The 20750-nt window shown below is 41.2% G+C and overlaps 1 protein-coding gene across 4 annotated transcripts in view; it reads left to right on the top strand.

Annotated features, from left to right (window-relative positions):
- PHACTR2 (phosphatase and actin regulator 2) overlaps positions 1-20750 on the top strand; it is a 76861-nt gene that overhangs the window by 16013 nt on the left and 40098 nt on the right. For 2 of the 4 annotated variants that reach the window (XM_058801770.1, XM_058801772.1), the window contains exons 2-3: positions 11424-11591; positions 18568-18648. In XM_058801770.1, coding sequence (XP_058657753.1) covers positions 11424-11591; positions 18568-18648 — 249 coding nt within the window. The remainder of the gene's footprint in view (positions 1-11423; positions 11592-18567; positions 18649-20750) is intronic. The other 2 variants (XM_058801771.1, XM_058801773.1) reach the window with 1 other exon arrangement.

Below are 20750 nucleotides of genomic sequence, written 5' to 3' on the forward strand. Positions count from 1 at the left end.
CAGTGTTTTGTATTCTGGCTTGTAAGTACTCAAGGGTAATGTAGCCTGGTTTACCTCTAAATAAATAAGGAATAATAAAAATATTTTTTAATGAAAGTTAAATTGTTTAAAGGTTTAAAGACAGTCTTAAAGAAAATACAAAATACAGTGAAGTGTGTAATTCTGTACAGTTTGGAGTGACCTTTGTCCACATTAATCTCACTAAAATAGGCTAAATTATTCTTCTTGTTTTTACTGAGTTTTGTACAAAGTAAAAAATTAATATATTATCTGATTCACAATCAGCCTGAATGCATCATAATGGTAATTGGAAGGCTTAAAATGTTTCATTGGGCTACGATGACTGCTAATTCCTAATTCCACTTAGAAAAATGAAAGGTTTTCCTGCATGGCAATGTATTGATGCATGGTGGAGTAGCTGGGTGGGCTCAGGTGCCCCTGACAGACAAACAGGCATTTGCTCTGGTGCCCTTTGAAGCTCTGTATGCTGAAGCAAAGTACTGAATGAATATATTAGGCCATGGGGGAGTGTAGTGCTGGAAAGCACTGCTGGGGAGGAGATGGGGTCTGGCATTTTTTCTGTTGGTGCTTGCTTTCTGGCTCAAGGGATGCTCATCCAACTCCAGCTCAAGCAGTTCAGTTCAAGCTGGCATATAAAAGTTGAAGTTGGCATTTTGTTTTAGTCTGCAGACAGCAAAGATGTATTTTATGATAGCTTAAAATGCCAGTGTCTGAATGAGAAAGTTAGAGAGGGACATGCTGGCAAACAAACTCATAGGGGCTTGTGGATAGCTAATTTTTTTGTCAAATGCAACAGCTGAGCAGGTGTCAATGAAAATCAGAAATCTGTTGTTCAAGCTATTGTCTCTCATTTTATACTTGGAGCTGAAACAAGAATGGTCTTTATGGTGTTTGTCCATACTGCTCTTTAAACAAAGAGGTTCTGATCTATGGCCAGCCCTCTTTAAGCACTGTGATAATGCAGTCATTCATTATTAACAGAGAGCAGAGAAGTGGAAGGCCCCAAATACATCAGGAAGAGCCAAGTGGGGAAATGAAGGTATCAATTATGTATCTGCCATGTTAACGATGCTCTTACAGAGCAGTTGTTTTCTCCTAAGGGAAGAATCCGCTGGGAAAGCAAAGCATGTTCTCAGTGCCTTCCCTGACAACAAGATGACACCTCCCCACCTGAAGCTTCAACAAGCCCCTTTCTTTAGCCCCTTTCCCTCCCAGGAGTGTTTGATGCTCTGCTTTGTCCTGGGCTGGTGCCTGGATCTAAAAGGAGAGCACTGCTGGCTCTCCCACAGGGAAGAGGGATCCTGTTTTCCAGCCCTGCCTCCACAAGTGAGAGGCACATGTACCCCAGGGTGAGCTGTGAGCAGGGCAGGCTCCAGCCCAGCGTCCCAGTGCAATGAGCTGCAGGGCAGCAGCTTGCTCATTTGTAATTTGTTCCAGCTAAAGGTCTTTTTATTGCCAGCACCTCACTTCCATAAACACTGATTCCATGGAAAGACTGAAGTAAAAAAAAATATGCATGAATACAGCCCCAAACCTTCATGAAGATGATACTACAATTCCACTGGGTTTTACTGCAGTGATTTACAGTGCCATCATCTTGCTTGATGGAATTACTGTTTCTTGATTGTGTAGGAAAGGGACCATAATGGTTTTTAAAGTAAAACTGAATCCCATCACAGTTGCACAGACTCATCCTGTGACAAGGACGTGAACATGCCCTGCTGAGAAGGGCAGCTGAGCTGACAAATATATCAGCTTGTGCCTGATTTTTCCCACCTTGGCCCTAGTAAAGAACAAGTTACAGGGAGTAAAACAGCTGTTTGCTGTGTGGCTGGGGATGAAGAGGGTAATGAAACATGATGCAGAATAAAAGTCAGCTGCAACTTGGCAACTCCCTTTTCCTCCTAGCAATGAAGATAACTTAGACTGTATTAAGATTTATGATATTATAGGTACCGAATGATTTTTATAGGCTGTGGTTTTAGAGTTGTCAAATTAGTATTTTGATTAAGAAGACTGTATTTAATCATTAACAGGTTGTTCTGAGTATTTTGGAGCTTCACTATTATTGTTTATTCAAGCTGGTGTCTAGCAACAAAGACGAGCATTTTAAAGGCAGCTAAAAACTGAACTTAAAAATAAACACAGTTCTACAAAGACAGCAGAGCTAAAAGCCTGTACAAATATTTGCAATGACAGCAACAATCAGAAATTTGTTGGTTGGGTTTAAAAGTGTTCTTGACCTCCCTGGCAGGTTCTGAGGCCAGCAAGGTCACATAAAGAGTCTATTTGCTTTGAGGTTGACTTGCACACATGTGGACAAATGCAGTATGCTGTTTCCTGTACTAGAAAAAAGGTGTTGAAATGGTGCCAGTATAGAAGAAAATTGTTGTCTTGAAAGGCAGCACAATGAGCTCTGGGCTGTCCTGTCCCAGGCATTTAATTACATGACTGATCAAATTGCTCCTAAGGTTTTGGGTGTGTTCATGTGCTGTTATTTGTAGATCAGGAACTCCTTGTCATAGGAGTGGGGAAGCATTGGGATGGGAGCCCACAGAACCAAACCTACTTTCAGATACATAAACATGTTAATTGTGAAAGATTTGATTAAAAGTAGTAATAATAGAGGGAAAACCACATGTAATATTTGTAGATAATTGTGCTTGGCAAGGGCACTGGCTGGTCTGGAACGAGTTGGAGTGGGTTCCTCACCTTTTTCATGCTGAAGAGGAAAACAGCTGATGATGTTATCTCTTCAGGTGGTCATTGCTTCAGCACTGGATGTGTTGAAGGCATTAGAGTATCTCTCACACCTGTTGGCAGTGAGCTCAGGTGATCACCTCCTGGCAGAAATCTTCCCTCTCTTCACAAACTTCTCTCTACTCCCATTCTGTTCCTGTCCCAGCTCAGTGGTACATTCTCTAGCTCAGAAGTAGGAGCTGACTCACTTTTAGAAGCCCAGACAAAAGGCTGTTTTGTCTCGGTGCAGTGGTAACATGTTGTCATCTTATTGCAGGGGTTCAATACTGATGTCTCCTTATCCAAAAGTTTCATACCTTCTTGGTGTTTCTTGTGGACAGCTCCTCAGAGCACTGACTCTTTCTTCTTCACAGAGCAGCCAAGTGACTCCAGTTCCTTCTCAACCAGCCACCCCCCTCTTTTATAGCACTTTTCTTCTCTCTGGTTACAGCTGTGGCCTCTTAAAGTCAGGCCTGTTCCTACTCTTTGATAATCAGCTGCAACTCCTTAGGGGTGAGATTACTCTCTACACTATCTTTATTTTCTTATATTCTATCCCCCTACAATAACGTGCAGCCTTACAAATGGTCACCAGCGTAGCTGGTGGTTCATCCAGGGTTTCTGTTGTGCTGGTGCAGAAACACAGGCTGAGGTGACTGGAAGGCCACTTGTGTGGGCGGCATCTCTGTGAAGCTGTACCTACGTGCTGCCTCTGCCTGCAGGGGTGATGCTTCTGGGGACACAGCCAGAGGTCTGCAGGGAAATGCCTCTGAGTTTCCAAGTGCATCTGGCATGGCTGAAAGGCATCGAAGAGAGTTCAGCAGTGAGTCCTTTAGCCAGTGATGCAGAGTAGGGGGTTAGCAGAATAATCTCCTAACATCCTGCAGCTTCTCCTTTGGGATGGTGTATATCTGCAGAGGAGCCAGCCAGCTGAGGCCTGTGACAGTCTCAGGCTTGCTTAGGGAGAGGAGAGGAGGGATAAACAGCCCAGAGTAACTTTGGCTATGCTTTTACTCTTTTCCTAGGTTTTTGACCTGGCCTGTTTGGGGCAGATGGAGAGTAAATTGCTGCCATCTGGGGTGGTGGAAACCAGGGCCAAAGGCTTCTCTGTGACTCTCCTCACCCAGTTTTATCTCAGCATTGGTATAACACACCTATTAACTACTGCAAAGGTGGTTGCTTTTAATTCTTCTTTGTCACCACACTGAAGAGGGGCCACAGGTGTTTCGGTTTATTTTCACACTTCTAGCCAATATCTGCTGGGGAGATTTACCACTTGCCTGCAGCTAAAAAGATTCATTGTGAATTTATTGCAGCTATATTTCTCCCCCATAATAAGGCTATGCCAAGAAAAGTCAGTAAAGAGGTATTTCCAGTTTTGCAGTTCTGGTTTTCAGATGTGATGTTTTAAAATATCAATACAGAATTTAATAAGATGAGTACCTGCACCTTACTTTTAGGTGAAATTACAAAATCTTCCAAAAAATATTTGAACTGTAAATAGAAATATATACCATTGTAGTCCAAGGAGATTTATCCCTTAATGTTCAGACACAAGAAGCATTAATTTTCAATTAGCAGTTCCGTTGGTCAAAGTAGTTAGGTTGCTCTTTTATGTACAATGCTTTTAGCTGTTGTTTTTTCTTCCCCCCCCCCATCTCTGTTATTGTGCCTGGATTTTTTTCCCCCCTGTTTTTGTGGAGGAGTTGCTTTGACCTTTGATATGATGTTTCGTATATCTGGAAAATGTAACTGTCTGGAAACTTTCTATTTGCTGATTTTTTCCTCAAGTATTGGGGTTGAAAAAAAAAAAAAAGAATAAGCAGCCTGCATTAAACCTATGACCCCTTTCCTTCTGGTTGGAGCCAGCTGTGTCCAGGGTGAGAGAGGAGGTAGCAAGAAGATTTTTGGCCAGATTGCTTTCAAACCTGTATAACAGGATGGCTGAGCATTTGCTTGTTCCTTCTTCAGGAAGCTGGAAGTGTGGAAGTTAAGCATTTTATTGAAGAGGAGGAAGAAGTTGTGTAGCTGTTCCAATAAGGACTGCATGTTGCCAAAATGTCAATAATTATTTCACAAACACATGTTTGTGGGCATATTGCAAACATAGGTCAAATTTTTTTTTTCCCCCAGACCTTAAGAGAATCCCTGATGTGTTTTGACATAAGAAACAATTGGGAAGAGAGGTGATGTGATTGTAGAGGTCTGACTGCAGTGCTCAAAGTGCTGTAGAGCACACCCAGCTCAGATGCCAGTGTAGATAGAGCAGATGAGCTCTGAACCATGAAGTTCCTGCATGGGAAGTGTAATTCAGTGAGGCTGGGCAGCCCTGACTGGCTGTGTTGCCTTTGATATTTTTTACAGAGTGTCCTACAATCATAACTTAGCTTTTTTTCTCTGTAGAATTAACCCCATGGGAGTGAAAGCTATATTGCAAAGTAGTGCTGAAGCTGGAGGTTACAAGTGTGTTATCTGCATTTGGGATGCACTAGCAAGAGACAATTTGTGGTAATGACAGCCTGGAACCTGACAAACCAACCACCAGCACTTAAGCTGAGGTGGTTATTGTGACCAGGAAAAAGAAAAAGCAACATTTTTTGCACTTTACCCCAATGATGCAGCAGGCACATGTCAAACCCTAAAGCTAACCCTGTTTTAGGTCCTGTTTCCTGTGTAATTAGTGGGAAACCCAGGTCAGGTCTCTTGCTTGCTTGCTGGGATCATTGTCTCTTAGGACTAGGGCCTTCTACCTAAGAGAGAGATAACTAAATAAGCTTTTCAGCCAGTCAATCCCAGGTGTAGAGCTAAGAAAGTGAGAACTAAATAAATACATCATTGTTTGGAACTCTGGTCAAATTTCTTCTCTGCACACTGCAGAAGAGAACAAGTGTGGCTGAGCATCCCTCTGAGCCACATGGCTCTTTGAAACGTGGAGCCCTGAGCATCCATGCTATGAATTTCAGGGAAGCACAGGCTTCCCTCTTTTCCTTTGAAGTACCTGTGTAGCTGTACCTGTGCTTTTTGCAGAGCTTAGGTAGGGGCTCATCACAGGCAGAACAGATTGTGGTCTTTTGAGCTGAGCTTTCCACTCTTGCCAGGTTTGACTTTCTGCAGCAAGGTAACATTTTGCCCATGGAAGCAGTGGGAGTTGCAAGGTTCAGACTTGAAACCCTTTCTGGGCTTTGGCACTGCTGATCCAAGTGTGATTCCAGCAACCCCAGAGGCATTTGTGTGTATTCAGGCCACCATCTCCATCCCTGCTGTGGTTATCCTAGGAGGATTCCCTCTGGCTCTTCCAGGGCAGCAGCCAGCCTCCCTATCGAGTAGCCGCTACCCAGCCTGTTCAGCTGATTGCCAGCAGGAGGTCCAGTTAACATTTGGCAACATTGGCAGCTCCATATGGAAACTACCACTCTGCCGCCCACATTTGAACTTCAGCTTTTTCCTTTCATTTAATTAAAACACAATCAAGGCAATTAGCTCATGACAGAGTTTCTCCAAAGTTAAACTCCAGATGTATGGCAAGGCAAAAGCATGGAGATGCCAATTCATTGTGCTGCCTGGAGGTAGATTATATCTCTTCCATTTAGCAGTTTATCCACCATGGATTAGCTGTATTTTTCCCTTTCAAGTAGGTTAAGAAAAACCAACAACAACAAAAAACAAAACAAAACCACCCACAAAACAAAAATGTGAGAAAGAAAAAAAAATTCCATCTGGTTCAGGTCAGGAAAAATAATAATTTGAGATACTTATGGAAAATGACATTTATTGTGTCAGAATGACTTCTGATTTTCAATGACTACATCAAACCTTTTATCATGCAGTGTCTTGAAGTTTGCCAGTAAGCTTGAGGAATAAGCAGCTTATATTCTATAGTAAGTTGATGACTTACTGCTAATTGGGGATAATAGGCAGCTGCAAAAACATGTTGATTTTGCTGGCATAAAAACCATTATTTCCAACTCTCTGCCCTCTGGCAAGGTGGTATGGAAAATCATATTGTTGTCAGAAGAGGTTTTGAGGTCTCAATAAACCAAGAGGACTTTTGCAGCACATCCCTGCAAGGCAGCAGGGTGCAGTGGGAGGAAGAGAAAAAAAACTGTACTAGCTAACTGGTAGTTAATAAGCACAGAAATTGTATCCAAATCCACATGTAAAGTAAATCTGAACTGGGACCAAGGCACCTTCTGCTGCATTTCTCAATTCATTCATGGTTAGATGAGGCAATGCCCTGAGTCACCTGTGTTCTGACAGGATGAAAAGGTTTTCCTCACATGCTTCAAGAGTGATGTGGTGATCCCACAGCAGTACTGAAAGAGAGCTATTGCTAGTGAAAGTATTATGCTACCTCAGTGCCTTGGTATCAGTGGGGCACTTGATTCTGTGCCTTTTTCCCTCTTGGTTATGTTGTCCAGCTGTAGGAGGAGGACTTTTCCTTCATCTTGCCACTTTTAACGTTGCTCTATGACAGGGATCCAGAGCAGAGTTGCAGTGCAGGTGGATAAGCCTTGGTTGATGTGGGTGAGAGAAGGGATAGCAGCATGGTGGGGAAAGGAGAGAACTTGACATTCTGCTGGCACCTTCTTGTACTTAACAGCCCTGATGTGAGAAAGAATCCCTTAAATATATACCAGTACTGCAGCAGGATTGGGTTAGATCAGTTGTGTAGAAAGGTGCTGGTGAGGGGAGTGAAGGTTAGGTTCTTCTGCTGGCTTTTCATTTTCACTGCCAAGAGAAAAAATATACAGAAGCAAAAAATACAGAACATCCAAAGTCATAAATATAGTCCTCTTTTCTTTTGATAATAAATTTCTTTAATTCAAAGTTTTTAAAAAATAGTCTTGCTGCATTTTGATCACAAGGCCTGGAACCAGCAGAAACACACTGTTTAGTTTACAATAATTGATATTAGACTTGCTTGAAGTTATCTGGTGGGTCATTCTTCTGTTGCATTTTGCTCTTATAAAGTTAGCCGTAAGTTCGTATCTGAAAAAAGTGTTAGTGTGTGTCAGTGCTGACGTCTTAGTTTTGAAGTGTACCATGCCCTGGGAAAACTGTGATGGTTTCACACACCTGCCTCAGCCCCACAGCATCTCTGAAGATCATTCACAGCCCTGAAATGTTTCCTCAGCAGCTACAGAGATCAGCGCTGCTTATTGCAAGTAGCCTTCCTGGGATGAGACGTGTTCAGTCATCTCTAAGCATTTGTAGGAAAGTCAGGCTCATCCACAGGCTGATCTAATCTTCTCTGGCTGCCCACAAGCTTGAGGAGAGGCTGTCCTTTTTGTACATTTCATCTGATAACAGCCCATGTGGCAAGATTCAGCTTTGTAGTGTCCCTGCAAGCCTTGTTGGCCTTTGAGCAAGATCTCCTTGTTGTGAGACATTGATGTGCAGGGTTCATATCCTCACTTCTTGTCCTTCTTGTGCACCCAGCTGATCCTGCAGCTGGAAAATCTTCACCTAGGGCAAAGGACTGGAATATGGTCATGTAAACTATGCAGGTACTATAGCCAGAACTCCTAGTGTCAAACTTAATGTTTATTGAAGACAACAAAGTGACTCACTGGGTTTTTGAAGAAGGCAGGACTTCAAGACACTATATATGCAAATAATGGAGTAGTACAAGTCAGCAAGCTCCTCTAAACCTCAGAGAGCTAAGATGTTTCTTTTCCCCTCAGTGAATATGTATGTTTATAATGATTAATAAAAGGTAGATAAGTTCTCTGAGGTGAAAAACACACCACCTTATTCTTAAGTAGTACATGGCCTATAAAGCAAATAACGTGCATCTGAAGCATCAGTTTCCTGTGGAATGTTTCAAGCAAGAGGAGTAATAACTTTTGCAAAGATCTTTCTATAAATGTTCTGAAATATCTTTGCTGAAATTGTGGGGTTTTTTCTAAATAGCTTATTAATTGATAAAATGTGCTAGCTTGTGAATATATATGTATACACATAATATATGCAGTTTTGAATATAAATAAGTTTCTTTTTCTAAAGTTAGTCTGTGATATCGGCTATGCTTATTCCTTCTTTTCAAATACATATTTCAAATGAGGGAATTGGTGCAAGGTCCATGGATTAGTAAATTCCCAATTTTGAACACTTGTTGAACTCACTAGATAAATCAGCTCCTTGCCTTTTATTGTCTGAAGGAATTAATGTTGACATCTGTTTTCAAAAGTTTCAGTCTTCCTGAATAGAATTATTTTCCATGAATTTCATGTATTTGCTCAGTTTGAAGCAGACAGATTTCTGTAGCTAGGATGAATATGATTATTTTGTAGTTACCAGTTTTTCAGCAGAGGGCAGAACAGGGACCACTGCAAATCTATTTCTCTGTGAGGAGCTATTGGAGCCCTAATTCTCCTCCATTTCTGCTGCTGGGCAGAGGGTGAAAAAATCTGGATGAGGTTTTTGTGAAAGTGGTCTCCTGCAATGGGCTGTACTCCATGACTCAGGAGCAGTTGAAAAAGTCAGTGTTCCAGTGCTTACAAGCCCATGCTGTCTGTCAGCAGGATGCAGGCTCTTCACACCACCAGCACAGCCTTTCTGAGCCACTGGAGAGAAGAGCATGGATTTTGTCCTGCTGCCTCAAGGGTGAGTGTCCTCTCACTCCCCTGAGCTGATATCTCACTGCTTCTGCCAGTGAGATATTGCCTGGCTCCTGCCCCAGGACAGGACTCTGCAGCCAACAGATCCTGGTCTCTTTTCTTCATGGCTTCACTTCTGAGTATTTGGATTTACTGGTGCTGATTTCACAGAGAAACTGTATGTTTCTGCATCCCATAGCACCATGGGAATATTGACTGGGAGGGACTCAGGAGGTTACTTGGAGCAGGACTGTTCCTGACAGTGGGTGAGGTCAGCCCCAGAAGGAGCTTTGGTTCACATCCTCCTAGGACCTGATCCAGTGCTGCACTACCCAACTCCTGCTGGTGTTTTCCTTACCTCTTTTACCTGGCTTTTCCTGGCTGCAAACTGTGGCACTCATCCCTTCTTATGTCAGCTGGAATTGTAGAGATAAATTTTGCTCTCTTGTCTTTGTACATACACTCCAAATAACTGTAATTCTCCCTTAGATCCACAGTTTCCTGCAGAGGCTTCTGCATTCCACAGGGGATTGCAATCCCTGATTTCAGGCAAGGCACCTGTGCAGGGCTCCTTGTGCTGCCCTGTGCCTCTCTGCAAAACTGCCCACAGCCTTTGGTGATCTTGCCATCTCTCACCTGGCTTCTCAGGTGTGCTGGGTGAGCTGCTTTATTTTAAGGCAGTCTCATTTTAAATCTCTCTAAAGTTCACCTTGTTCTCCAGGGCACACAGGTGAGGAAGTTTATCACTACTTTTCATAGACTTCAATGAAATTATATAATGAATCTTTCTTGTCAGTACTTTATTTCAAAATATTGGAAATAAAGTTTTTTGGACTCTCTTTGCATTACATCTGCTTTCTCACAGAATTTTTTTTTTTAACATCCTGGATCAATCTTAAGCCTAGGACAAATATAGGATTCATTACATGTCATTTGTCTGAGAAACAGAATAATAAGATTGCACCATGATATTATGTGGCTGAATATGTATCTTTTTAGCAGTTAGGTCACAAGACCAGGATTCAGGAAGCTATTTGGCAAACATAAAATTAAACACTTAACAATTCTGTGCCTCATATTTTCCATCTGTGAAATGGGGACATTGGTATTTCTTTCTTTGAATAGCATTTCTGATTTAATGATCTATGATTATCATTGCTACTGTTAAGAGTGCATCAACTCTGTTCCGAATTGGTTATAATTAGAATTTTTAGATGAATGAAAGCAATTACAGAGCCTATATGCCAGAAACAGTTAAGCCCATGATTAATTTTGTTTCTCTAAGTAATGGCAGTTACTTCGTTGCTCATAGGAGTAAAATTCAGCACATTGGAATTGTTTGCAGGACTACAAATGGAAGGATAATTCTTCAATAGAAATAAATAATAGTAGATTTCTCAGGGTAGTTTAACTGTATGCTACAGGACATTGTGGGATGTGTCTTAATTGGTTCATGAAACTCAAAGTTTGCTAAGTATTGGCTTTCATATAATTCAATATGTTTTTGCAGTAAAGAAATCCTTCTATAAGTTTTGGCTCCAGTTCAAAAGCGTATTGTTAAATACGCTTTGTGAGTAAGAAGCCTGACTCATGGCAGGCTGTGCTGGGAAGGACTGATTACCAGGGATATCAAACAGACCTGGTCCCATTCCACTGCCAGAACAGTTATCTTTAGAGTTTGTTTAAGAAAGGATTAATTTTACCCAAAAGAAACAGTTTATGTTTTCACATTGCAAGGGTTTTGTTTTCTATGTGATGATAGCTAGTTATTCAACTCCACCATGGATTGGGAAAAACTCACCCAAACATAATTTGGAAGAAATTCTCCTGTAGTGATAGAAAACCACTGGACTGTGCAAATACACCAGATGAGCATCACGAGATGCAAGTTCTGCACAGCCTCAGTTGCAGAGAAGCACTGAAGCCCAGGGCTGCCTTCTGGAACAGGAAAAATCCATGTTGATGCACACACAGCTTGTTGCAGTCTGGTAGTGGTGCAGTTTAGCTGTTGGTACTATTTCATTTTCCATCCTTCAGTTATTTTTATTTCTTTTCTTTATACAGTTGATGGTTTGGACAAGGCTTCAATTGCTAACTCAGATGGACCAGCCCCAGGATCCCAAACTCCCCCCTTCAAGAGGAAGGGCAAACTCTCCAACATTGGCAAAATCTTTAAACCTTGGAAATGGCGGAAGAAGAAGACCAGTGACAAATTCAGAGAAACATCAGCAGGTATGTCTGTGGCCCTTTGGTAGCAAAGAGTAGAAAACACTGTGATGGTTTTGCAGGGTAGTATTTGAAAAGCTCTTTGAACTTGTTAGATGGCAAAGATTATTTAGGCATGGTATTTGACATACAGAAAAGCAGTTTGATCCTTGGCAAGGAAAAACCATACCTGTTCAGCCTCTGTCTTGAACCTGTCCCCTAAAATACACAGCTGATTTGTTTACTATACATGTCCTCAAATATATTGGAAAATCTCTCTGTCCTCTGGGTAGTCAGTGACTTGAATTATGAAACAAACCTTGCCTTTGTGGGGACAGAAGTCTGGGGCAGAAGCAGATGTAGCCATGCCCAGCAGAAGAAAGAGGATCAGCTCTGCAGCCCCTGCCTTCACAGAGGCTGCTCCGGCCCTTCACTTCCCCACTGACTGACAAGGTCTGAAATCAAATGCTGTGGTTGCATTATATTCTGTCTGAAAAGAGGGGTATTAAAGGCTGGAATTTAGTTAGCCAAACATAGTTGTTTGGGGCCACCTGAGATGCTCTGGGTGTCCTGGCTGCTCTCCCAGAAGGTTTGATATCATATTTGTCATCCTTCTGCAGACAGCTCCAAAACTCTGGGGCATCTGAAGTGGCTGTAGATATCCATGTTTAGAAAACTGAATTCCACCCTGCATATATATGTGTGTGTGTCTTTTTGTCACTGCTCTAGCCAAACTTTCTCTACAAAACTCCCAAAATTCTGGTTTGGGATTCAAACATTTGATGTTGTGGTTTCCTAAACTTGAATCTAATTAGAGTCCAGTGAGCTTCTGTGAGCTCTCTTTAGATTCATTGTCACTGTGCAAGCCCTCTGTCTACTGTCCTCCAAGGCTGTAGGCAATAAAGCCAGGTCTAGTGTCCTGAAGTGTTTTCAGTAGCTCCCCTGAACTCTTAGAGGTACACTGTTTGACATTTTAAACCCATACCAACCCCTGACAGTTACAGTAAGGAGCTCTATGGTTTGACAGCAAAACTTCTAAAACAAAATTTTTTTACACAAAAAGGAAAAATAAGCCATTTTCTCTGGTGTCTTCATCACTACTCCAGATGCCAGCTGAAGTTTTGAACAGATTTCTGAGATCTTCAAATCCTTCTTTCTCTCCTTTTTTTGGTTTTTTTTTTTTTTTTTTTCGTTTTTCCACATCCCCTGCAACAACCCCCTCACAATTTCTTCTGTTACTGCAATTAAAAAAAAACCCCATCAGTCTGAAATCTCCTTAATGGCTTCCCGTTTCCTTCAGCTTTCCCAGTACTTTATCATGTTGCTAAAGCAAAGTTATTTCTAGTTAATGACTCCTGAATGTTCTGCAGCTTCTCCTGGACAGGTATGTGATTTTATATGCAACAAGTTCTTCAGAGTAATGACCATTCATAAGCTATGTATACAGAGATTCCCTAAACTTTCACTACCTATTAGCATGTGTGAAACTGTGATGCCATTAAATAATAACGCATGTATCATTTTTCAATTTTAAAAAAAAAAAACCTAATATCTGGTAAGTTCATGTTAAAGGTTGTATTTCTTATGTTGTACTGTCTTTCTTCTGAGGGCCTGAATCCAGTCTTGCAAGCATGACACATCAATTCTTATAATACCAAGGCAGAGCAGGTGTTAGTATTTATTTTACAAAAGCAGGAAATCACGCACAAAGAAATTAAGGTCAACATTTCCAAAAGTGTGTCCTTAGAAACTCCTTCTACTTAATTTGCTGGTCGTGTTCATGATGTTGTGGTCCCTCAAGACACTGATTTGCTTTTAAACTGTGCATGGGATCACTTGTGTTTGTGTATGTGCTTCATGTGAGGCTGGAACTTGAATCGAGAAGTAGTTTGAATTGTATTCATCCTGCCTTAGATGGTAATTTCAGGGATGAATAAAAATAGTATTCCCTGTATTTCTTGAGGAAATAGGCCCAGGACCAATGGAGACTGAGAAGAGGCATTGACGTGGCAAGCTGCCCCTTGTTGCTTGCTCAGTGACACGGCAGAAGAAACTTGCTTATCTAACTTGAGAAGGAAACGGGAAGACATCCATTCAAAATAAAAATCCTACAGGATATCCTCTTCCTCACAGTACTCAATCAGAGGTGTATATTCATGACCAAGTGGGGGCTGTCTGTGTGCCTGCCTCTTACATGCAGGAAGCCCATTTCCTGGCCTGGGACCATGGGAGAGAGCACCATGATCCTCATTTTTTGCCAGTCCCCTAACAGGGCTGCAGCATGGTAAATCCACATGCAGCTGAAGAAAGGGTTTCTTCTAAGACAGAATGTGGGCTATTGGAAGGAACTCTCACTACTTTCTCTGGGTTTTCAATTGGCTTTTTGAAATAGGTTCTTGCTATGGCCTTGCCAGGACATGTTCCATGGAGCACTTTTTGTCTTAGGAGCAACTGGAAGATGTTCATAAACAGCAAATACCACAAGCATCAAAAAAGGAGGGATGTTTAGATGTTAGATGTTAATATCTGTGCCAGTGTGGGAATCATGGTTGGAACTTTTCCCTTTAGCAATGTGTTTTCCACGCTCTATCTCAGAAAGTCTGTTCTTTGGGCACTGGCTGTATGCTTTTTGCCTGGAGGGCTTTCAGAATCAAGGAAAAACAAACATAAAATGCCATCATCTCAAAAGTTTCTCTCCTCTGCAATGTTTTGCTGCGAAGGAAAGGACAGCAGTTTGTGTCTTGGCACAAAGTAGATGCCACTTCAAAGCTTCACTGCAAAAGTATATACAGAGAGGGATCAGAAGGCAATTTTAGCTCTTACTAGGTCAGAAAAAAATTAATAATCTGAACGCTCTCAAGCTTCTCTTAGAAGAACAAAACCAAGTACTGGAGAGTATCCAGAATCCCACAGCACTCTTCAAGTCAAAGAATGGGTTTTAAGACTGCCTGAGGTTTGCAGCTGCTGACCATCACTAAGCAATCTTTTTTGTGGGGATGAGGAACGGAGGAGAGAGAGAGAGAAAATACTTTTTGAGGTAAATATTAGTGTTGTTATTATTTGTATTGGGCAAAACAGCAAATATTTGTGAAGGGCAGTAAGATTTACTGGAGTAAATGAGGGTTGCATACAATACAATAAATTTACATCCTTTCTGATGGTTGCATCTGAAGTCAGGGCAAGTTCTGCTGCTGACTGCAGCAGGGGAAGGATTTTTACCTGGAATTTTCTGATTCTTCTGGATCATGAGACTGGAGACTGCCTGCCTGCCTCACCTCAGCCTTCTTCAGTAGGCAAGGACTCATAACCAGTTACTCTCACAGTCAGGAGTGATCTCTTTGTAAAAAATCTCAATACATACATGTACACAGAGAAATTGTTCTTTACAGTTTATCATTGCCTAAAGTTAGAAAGAGTATGTTGGTGTTCATGTTGAAATTTTATATATTTTTGACACCTTTACATATACACATATATATCTACATCACATATATATGACAGACATGTTGAGATATACATATATATATATATATATATATTCACATAGATAGATAAACATACATTCTTATATACACATATTGCAGAAAAGATTTGTGCTGATAGCATCAGCTGGTCACTGAGCCTAATTGCACAGTTTTAAGAATCTCAAACCAGTCTGCTGAGCTAATTACTTTTGACTATTGTTATGTTTCAGTAAGCTCTCCTAAAATGATAGAGTTACAAAGTCAAGCATTCAGAAGTCAGGAAATGTTTCAATGATGGTTCTGGGTGGCAGGATGGCACAAAATACTTTTGTATTTTAAATTACACAGTAAATGTGAAATATATTGCACAATCTAAAATAAACCAAATATATTGTATAATCTGCAATAAACTATAAATTATTATGATGAGTCCAGACTAACTAAATAATGCCCAGTATAAGTTCCTAAGTTGACAGGCTACTCATTCCTCTTATACAAGGGGACATTTTTTTGCCACTTTGATTCAAATTAAGATTCTGCCTTTTTCTTTGTATGAATTGGAATTATGGTACTAGTGGTGATCACTAGCTTGATTTTTTTATGTTTTTTCCATGGGGCCAATAATATTTAAAATAAATTAGCTTTTCAAGCTGAATTAATTGAGCTTAATCAGTTTAAATAAAACCACCAATCATGGCTAGCATTTTTGAAGATGGAGAACTGGGACTTAAGCTTCTTATCTGTTCACAAATTTTCTAATATGTGAAATGGAGATAGTTATGTCTCAGGGTTGTTATGAAACCTGTGTAATTTATTAAATGCTTTGAGGTTTTTTAGTTTAAGTGTAAGAGGTTCATACCTTTTAATGACAATTTTCATTTCCCATGATAATTAATTCAATACAGTTGTTAATTCAGTGTTGTAGAACTGAAAAAAATATATCATCCTGAAAACTAGAGAGACATTGATGGGGCAAGGTCTGATCCAATGTTCTTAACTTGATGGAAAAAGCATTGTTGTTTACGGTGGCATTGAATTGTCCCATAGATGTGTAAGAGATCACCTTGTTTTACAGTCCCCAAGAAAAGAGATGTAAAAAGGAAGCAGAGAGGAAAAAAAAAGTGGGAAATAAATAATATTTTGTAATGCTGAAATACTAATAAAATAATATTTAGAGTGCCAGCAACAAAACAAGTATAAAGTGCATGTGTAAGGTGCTCATCCTTCAGGGCTGTGTCAAAGGAGATTTCACCCTGCTTGTGAATGCACCTGCTCTCTAGAAAGACCAAGACACTCCATCCATGCCTGCCCACATGGTCCTCTGTCTCCATGACCCCTAATCTCTCTTAAAATAGTCCTTGTGGGACTGCTCCCCTACACAAAAAACTCTTTGCAAGCCTAGGGTGTGTTCCTGTGCAAGTGTGTGTGACAAGGCACATGCTTTAAAATATGCAGGGGAGAAACTGGAAGAGCTTGTGAGTAACTTATGTGTGGGACCCAAGGCAGCCTAACTTGATCAGAGTTCAGGCTACCACACTCTCCCCAAGGAGGCTGGCTGTACTGAGAGTCTGCAGCCACGCTCATGGGTTCCTTTGTGCTGTCACATGTGAATGCTGCAGAGCTCTGACCTTTAATGGACAGATCCCTCAAAGTACCTGGGTGTATAGACACAGGCTTAATGCCAGCTTACATTCTTGAGCCAGTAATGCTTGCATTTGTGAGCTCTTGATCTCACAGGCATGGAGTAGCTGGAGCTGGACTGGTTAAAATGTTTACTCCTTCCAGCTCTTCTGCCAGGAGTTGGTGCTGTTTTGATGGGGAAATGCCTCCTGTGTTGAGGAGCTGCTGAATCCCTGCACTTTGCAGTATGAGAGATAAACCTGGTACTGTAACTCCAGGGAGCGCGGAATTTGAGGGACTTCTTGCAAGAGTGTGTAACGATAGAATAAGAGGAAATGGCTTTAAACTGGAAGAGAGTGGGTTTAGATTAGATGTTAGGAAGAAATTCTTTACTTTGAGGGTGGTAAGGCAGTGAACAGGTGGCCCAGAGTTGTTGTGGATGCCCCATTGCTGTAGGCATTCAAGACCAGGTTGGATGGGTTTTTAAGCACCCTGGCTTAGTGGAAGGTGTCCCTGCCCATGGCAGAGGGGTTGGAATGAGATGGTTTAAGTTCCCTTCCAGCTGAAACCCAAATTCTGTCATTCTGTTCAACCATTCCCTTCAGTGGTGGAGAAGGGGAGTGGGGAGCTGTAAGCAGTGGTGCCTTCAGGCACCTGAGGTCAGCCAGTCTGGTTGTGCCAGCAGCTGAGCACCTGCTGCTGGGAAAGGTGTTTTGCTGGGCATGAAGGGCAGCTTTCTCCAAAGAGCCAAACTGCCTTTCTCCCTGCCTTCCCAGGAGCCTGTCGCTCCCCTGTATGGCTGAGCCACTCCAGCTGGGCTGGCACAAGTGAGATTAAACACTGCACAAGGTATTATCACTCTGCATACAGCAATTAGACTGACCCCAGAGAGTGTTTGAATTGGTTAATGAGACAAATAACCCTATCCCATAGCATGAATAGGATGAAGTCCAGCTCAGCTGGACTTCACCACTTGCCCTCAGCTTGAGGTCCAAATGTCACATGGATTTTGATGTCTGTATGATAACAGAATCGAGATGGGAAAGTGTGAGACTACCTTTTCCTAACAGGGGAGACAGGACTTTACAAGTGATGCTCACATTTTGTGAACATTATGCACCATCGTCCCGTGGATCATTGCAATAATCTCCCAGATCACTGCATCAGTTTGGGGATGGGATGCAATGTGGAACTATTCTAACATTTGTAAATGCTGTTCCCTATAAAACTGTTCAGCAATTTTCCCATGGGAAATAAACATAATAATTAGAATGCTTCATGCCACAGTCTTGGGGTTTTTGTGTATGAGGTTGTTTGGGTTTTTTTTACCTAAAAACAGGATGCTGTATTTTTTTTCCATGAAAGTCAACCAGCATCAATCGATGAGGGTGTTACTTCCTTTTAGAACACAACTTTCTGGCTTCTGTTAAGGGTTGTTTCTGTTTACGTGTCTTTTTTCCCTTTAAACAGCTTGCATGTCACAAGAGCTACTCTGTGAATTGCTTTCTCTGAGCAGGATTTGTGTCTCACCTCTCAAAACCTGTACAAAGCAGGTGAAGATATCTCCAACTGAGATACTCAGTCTAGTCGGTGGGAAAAATGTACTTTTACATGTTAAATGCCTATGCTAGGATGAGTTCAATTTCACCCTGAAAGTACCTTTTTCCACTGACCATAAAAGAAGCCTCAAGGAGACTTGCTGAGCTGAAGATATGGGATCTTATGAGTCCCCACTTTCTGTGCCTGAAATTGCAGGGCAATATTTTTGGAGACTGTCCAAGAAAACCCAGACCACTTCTTCTGCAGAACCAGAGGAAACAAGTGTTCTCTTTCTATAAAATAAAAATAGTTCTCTACATTTTTTTCACAGTCATCAGCAGTAGAGAATAAATCTGTTCTTAACTGTGCTTTTTCTTTAGTGTTGGAAAGGAAGATTTCGACAAGACAAAGCAGAGAGGAGCTGATAAGAAGGGGAGTGCTGAAGGAAATGCCTGAGCAAGGTGATAACACATTGACTAGAATTTAGCTACAAAGCACTAAACATGTATAATAAAGACACTGTTGCATTGTTTCCTTGTAGTATAAATAGGTATGAGGAGACCAACTGAGAAGTGTCAGAGGTAATTTGGGCCAGCTGACAGCTGAAGTTAAGTCAAGGAATTTGTGCTCTGTAACTACTTCTGCCACAGGAGCCCCAGCTGACCTCTGGTCATATCCTGAAATATTTTAATGCTCCCTGTAAATAATGTGACTTCTGTGGCTCCTGCCTGTTGTTTGCCAGAATTTTTTCAAATTAGTGATAGATCTGTTTTTGAGTCAAGGTCTGCTATCTAAAGAGAAAATTTCTCATTTTTTACTCCACTAGAGTAAAAAATCAGAAATTTGGACTGAAAACTTAGGGGCTTTGGAACCCAGAAAAATCAATATAATGCATTTCAGGTAGCAAAAAGTACCAGTGCTGGGATCATATGGATCCAACTGCTATCACACAGGCCACAATCACAAATGGTACCAGCATTAAACAGTGGGCAAGAAATCACTTGTTTCAAAATGCTCTAAGGTTTAGTATCTGGCATTAGCCACAGTTTGCATTTTGAAAAGCATGAGTAAGCCTAGATAGATACATCTATGCTACATCCTATTATGTTTCTAGTGGTATTCTCTCTAATATTCTTCATCTTTTATCAATACAGATCAAATAAAAGTCAAGCGAGTAAAATAATTTTCTGTAGCTTAAATTAAACCATTTGTCATTTTTTCACGGAGTCTAAGAACTCCACATTTTCCAAAAAATAATTCTCTCCTAGAAGTTGTGTTTTTCTGTGTGATCTGAAGAGTCAGTGAGGTATGAGTGTGTATGGCTTGTATCATACCCATAGATACTCAGCAGTAAAGGGTCTGTTTGTTGATGTGTGACATCCCCTGTCCATACAGAGTTTGGCTAATTGTCAGACTATGACATTCAGCATGGCTGGCTTCTGCACTTGTCTCTGCTACTGTCATTGTCTTAAAACAAGATTTGTAAACTCTCCATACATCAGTTTGTCCATCTGTGGCTTTGTTGTGGGTTTTGCCACGTGCTTTACTGGGGACCTGTGTGACCTTGTCCTTTGAAGGTTGTAAATTGTATTTACAGTGGGAACAGTTAATGAAATGTGGTAACTTCTCTGGTTGGTTACAGTCTGAACATAAATACTGTTATTTGTGGTAAAAGTATGAATGCTTGGGTCAGCAGTGTCCTTGACCCTCTCTTCCATTCTTAAAGGGAGTGGGACTTTGAGTTCCTTACAGGGATTGAGCAAAATGAGAAAAGGATACAAGTATAAACAATTTTCTCTTCTTCCTCTCATATCAATCTGGTCTGTGTTATCTTCATCACATTGTACTTCATGTTTGATGAAAATCGTAATTTTTAAGGACATTTTGAAAGAATATGGGGTTAGTTTGAAGGTGCTAAAAATAGAGAGGTAGGAAAGACAGTTGAGGAGTGTGAAGGTAGTTAGAAGGAATGGCCATGAGGATGAAAGCTAAAAGAGGAAATTACATGGAGACTTGAGAAGTGAGAGGTAAGAAATGTGAAGAAGTGACAGTGTTTCACATGGAGTGAAGAAGAATGAAGTGGAAAGTGGCAAGTGCCACTCGGAGGCAGGAGGTGTTTGAGAAGCAAGCCGTGAATACGAGGTGGCAGTGTCATATGTGGAGGCGGAGAGGAAAGAGTGGATTTCAGAAACCCTGGAAGAGAGAAGCTGAAGAAACTGAATGTTGCAGTTAAGGTAAGTACAAGTGTCAGCTGTAGTAAATTAGACAAATTTAGGAAGGCAGAACTCATTTTTTACAAATCAAGTCGATGTTAGAGTGCAGAAGGTAATTAAATAATCACCTGAGTGGGGGCACCAACGTGGCAGGACAGAGGCTGCATAATTGTGTTGAAACCAGGGAAGTGCCAAACATCCAGGTCTGATAACACACAGCAAGGAAGAGAAGTGGAATTGCCACAGTTAGTGAATAATCAATGGGAGGAATCAGAAGAGATACCATGTAGATTTGCTTACTTTCTGTATTGACAGCAAGAGAATCCTGCAGAAAGAAATTACCAGAGAAG

The sequence above is a fragment of the Ammospiza caudacuta genome, chromosome 3 (assembly GCF_027887145.1).
Source record: "Ammospiza caudacuta isolate bAmmCau1 chromosome 3, bAmmCau1.pri, whole genome shotgun sequence".
NCBI classification, from domain to species: domain Eukaryota; kingdom Metazoa; phylum Chordata; class Aves; order Passeriformes; family Passerellidae; genus Ammospiza; species Ammospiza caudacuta.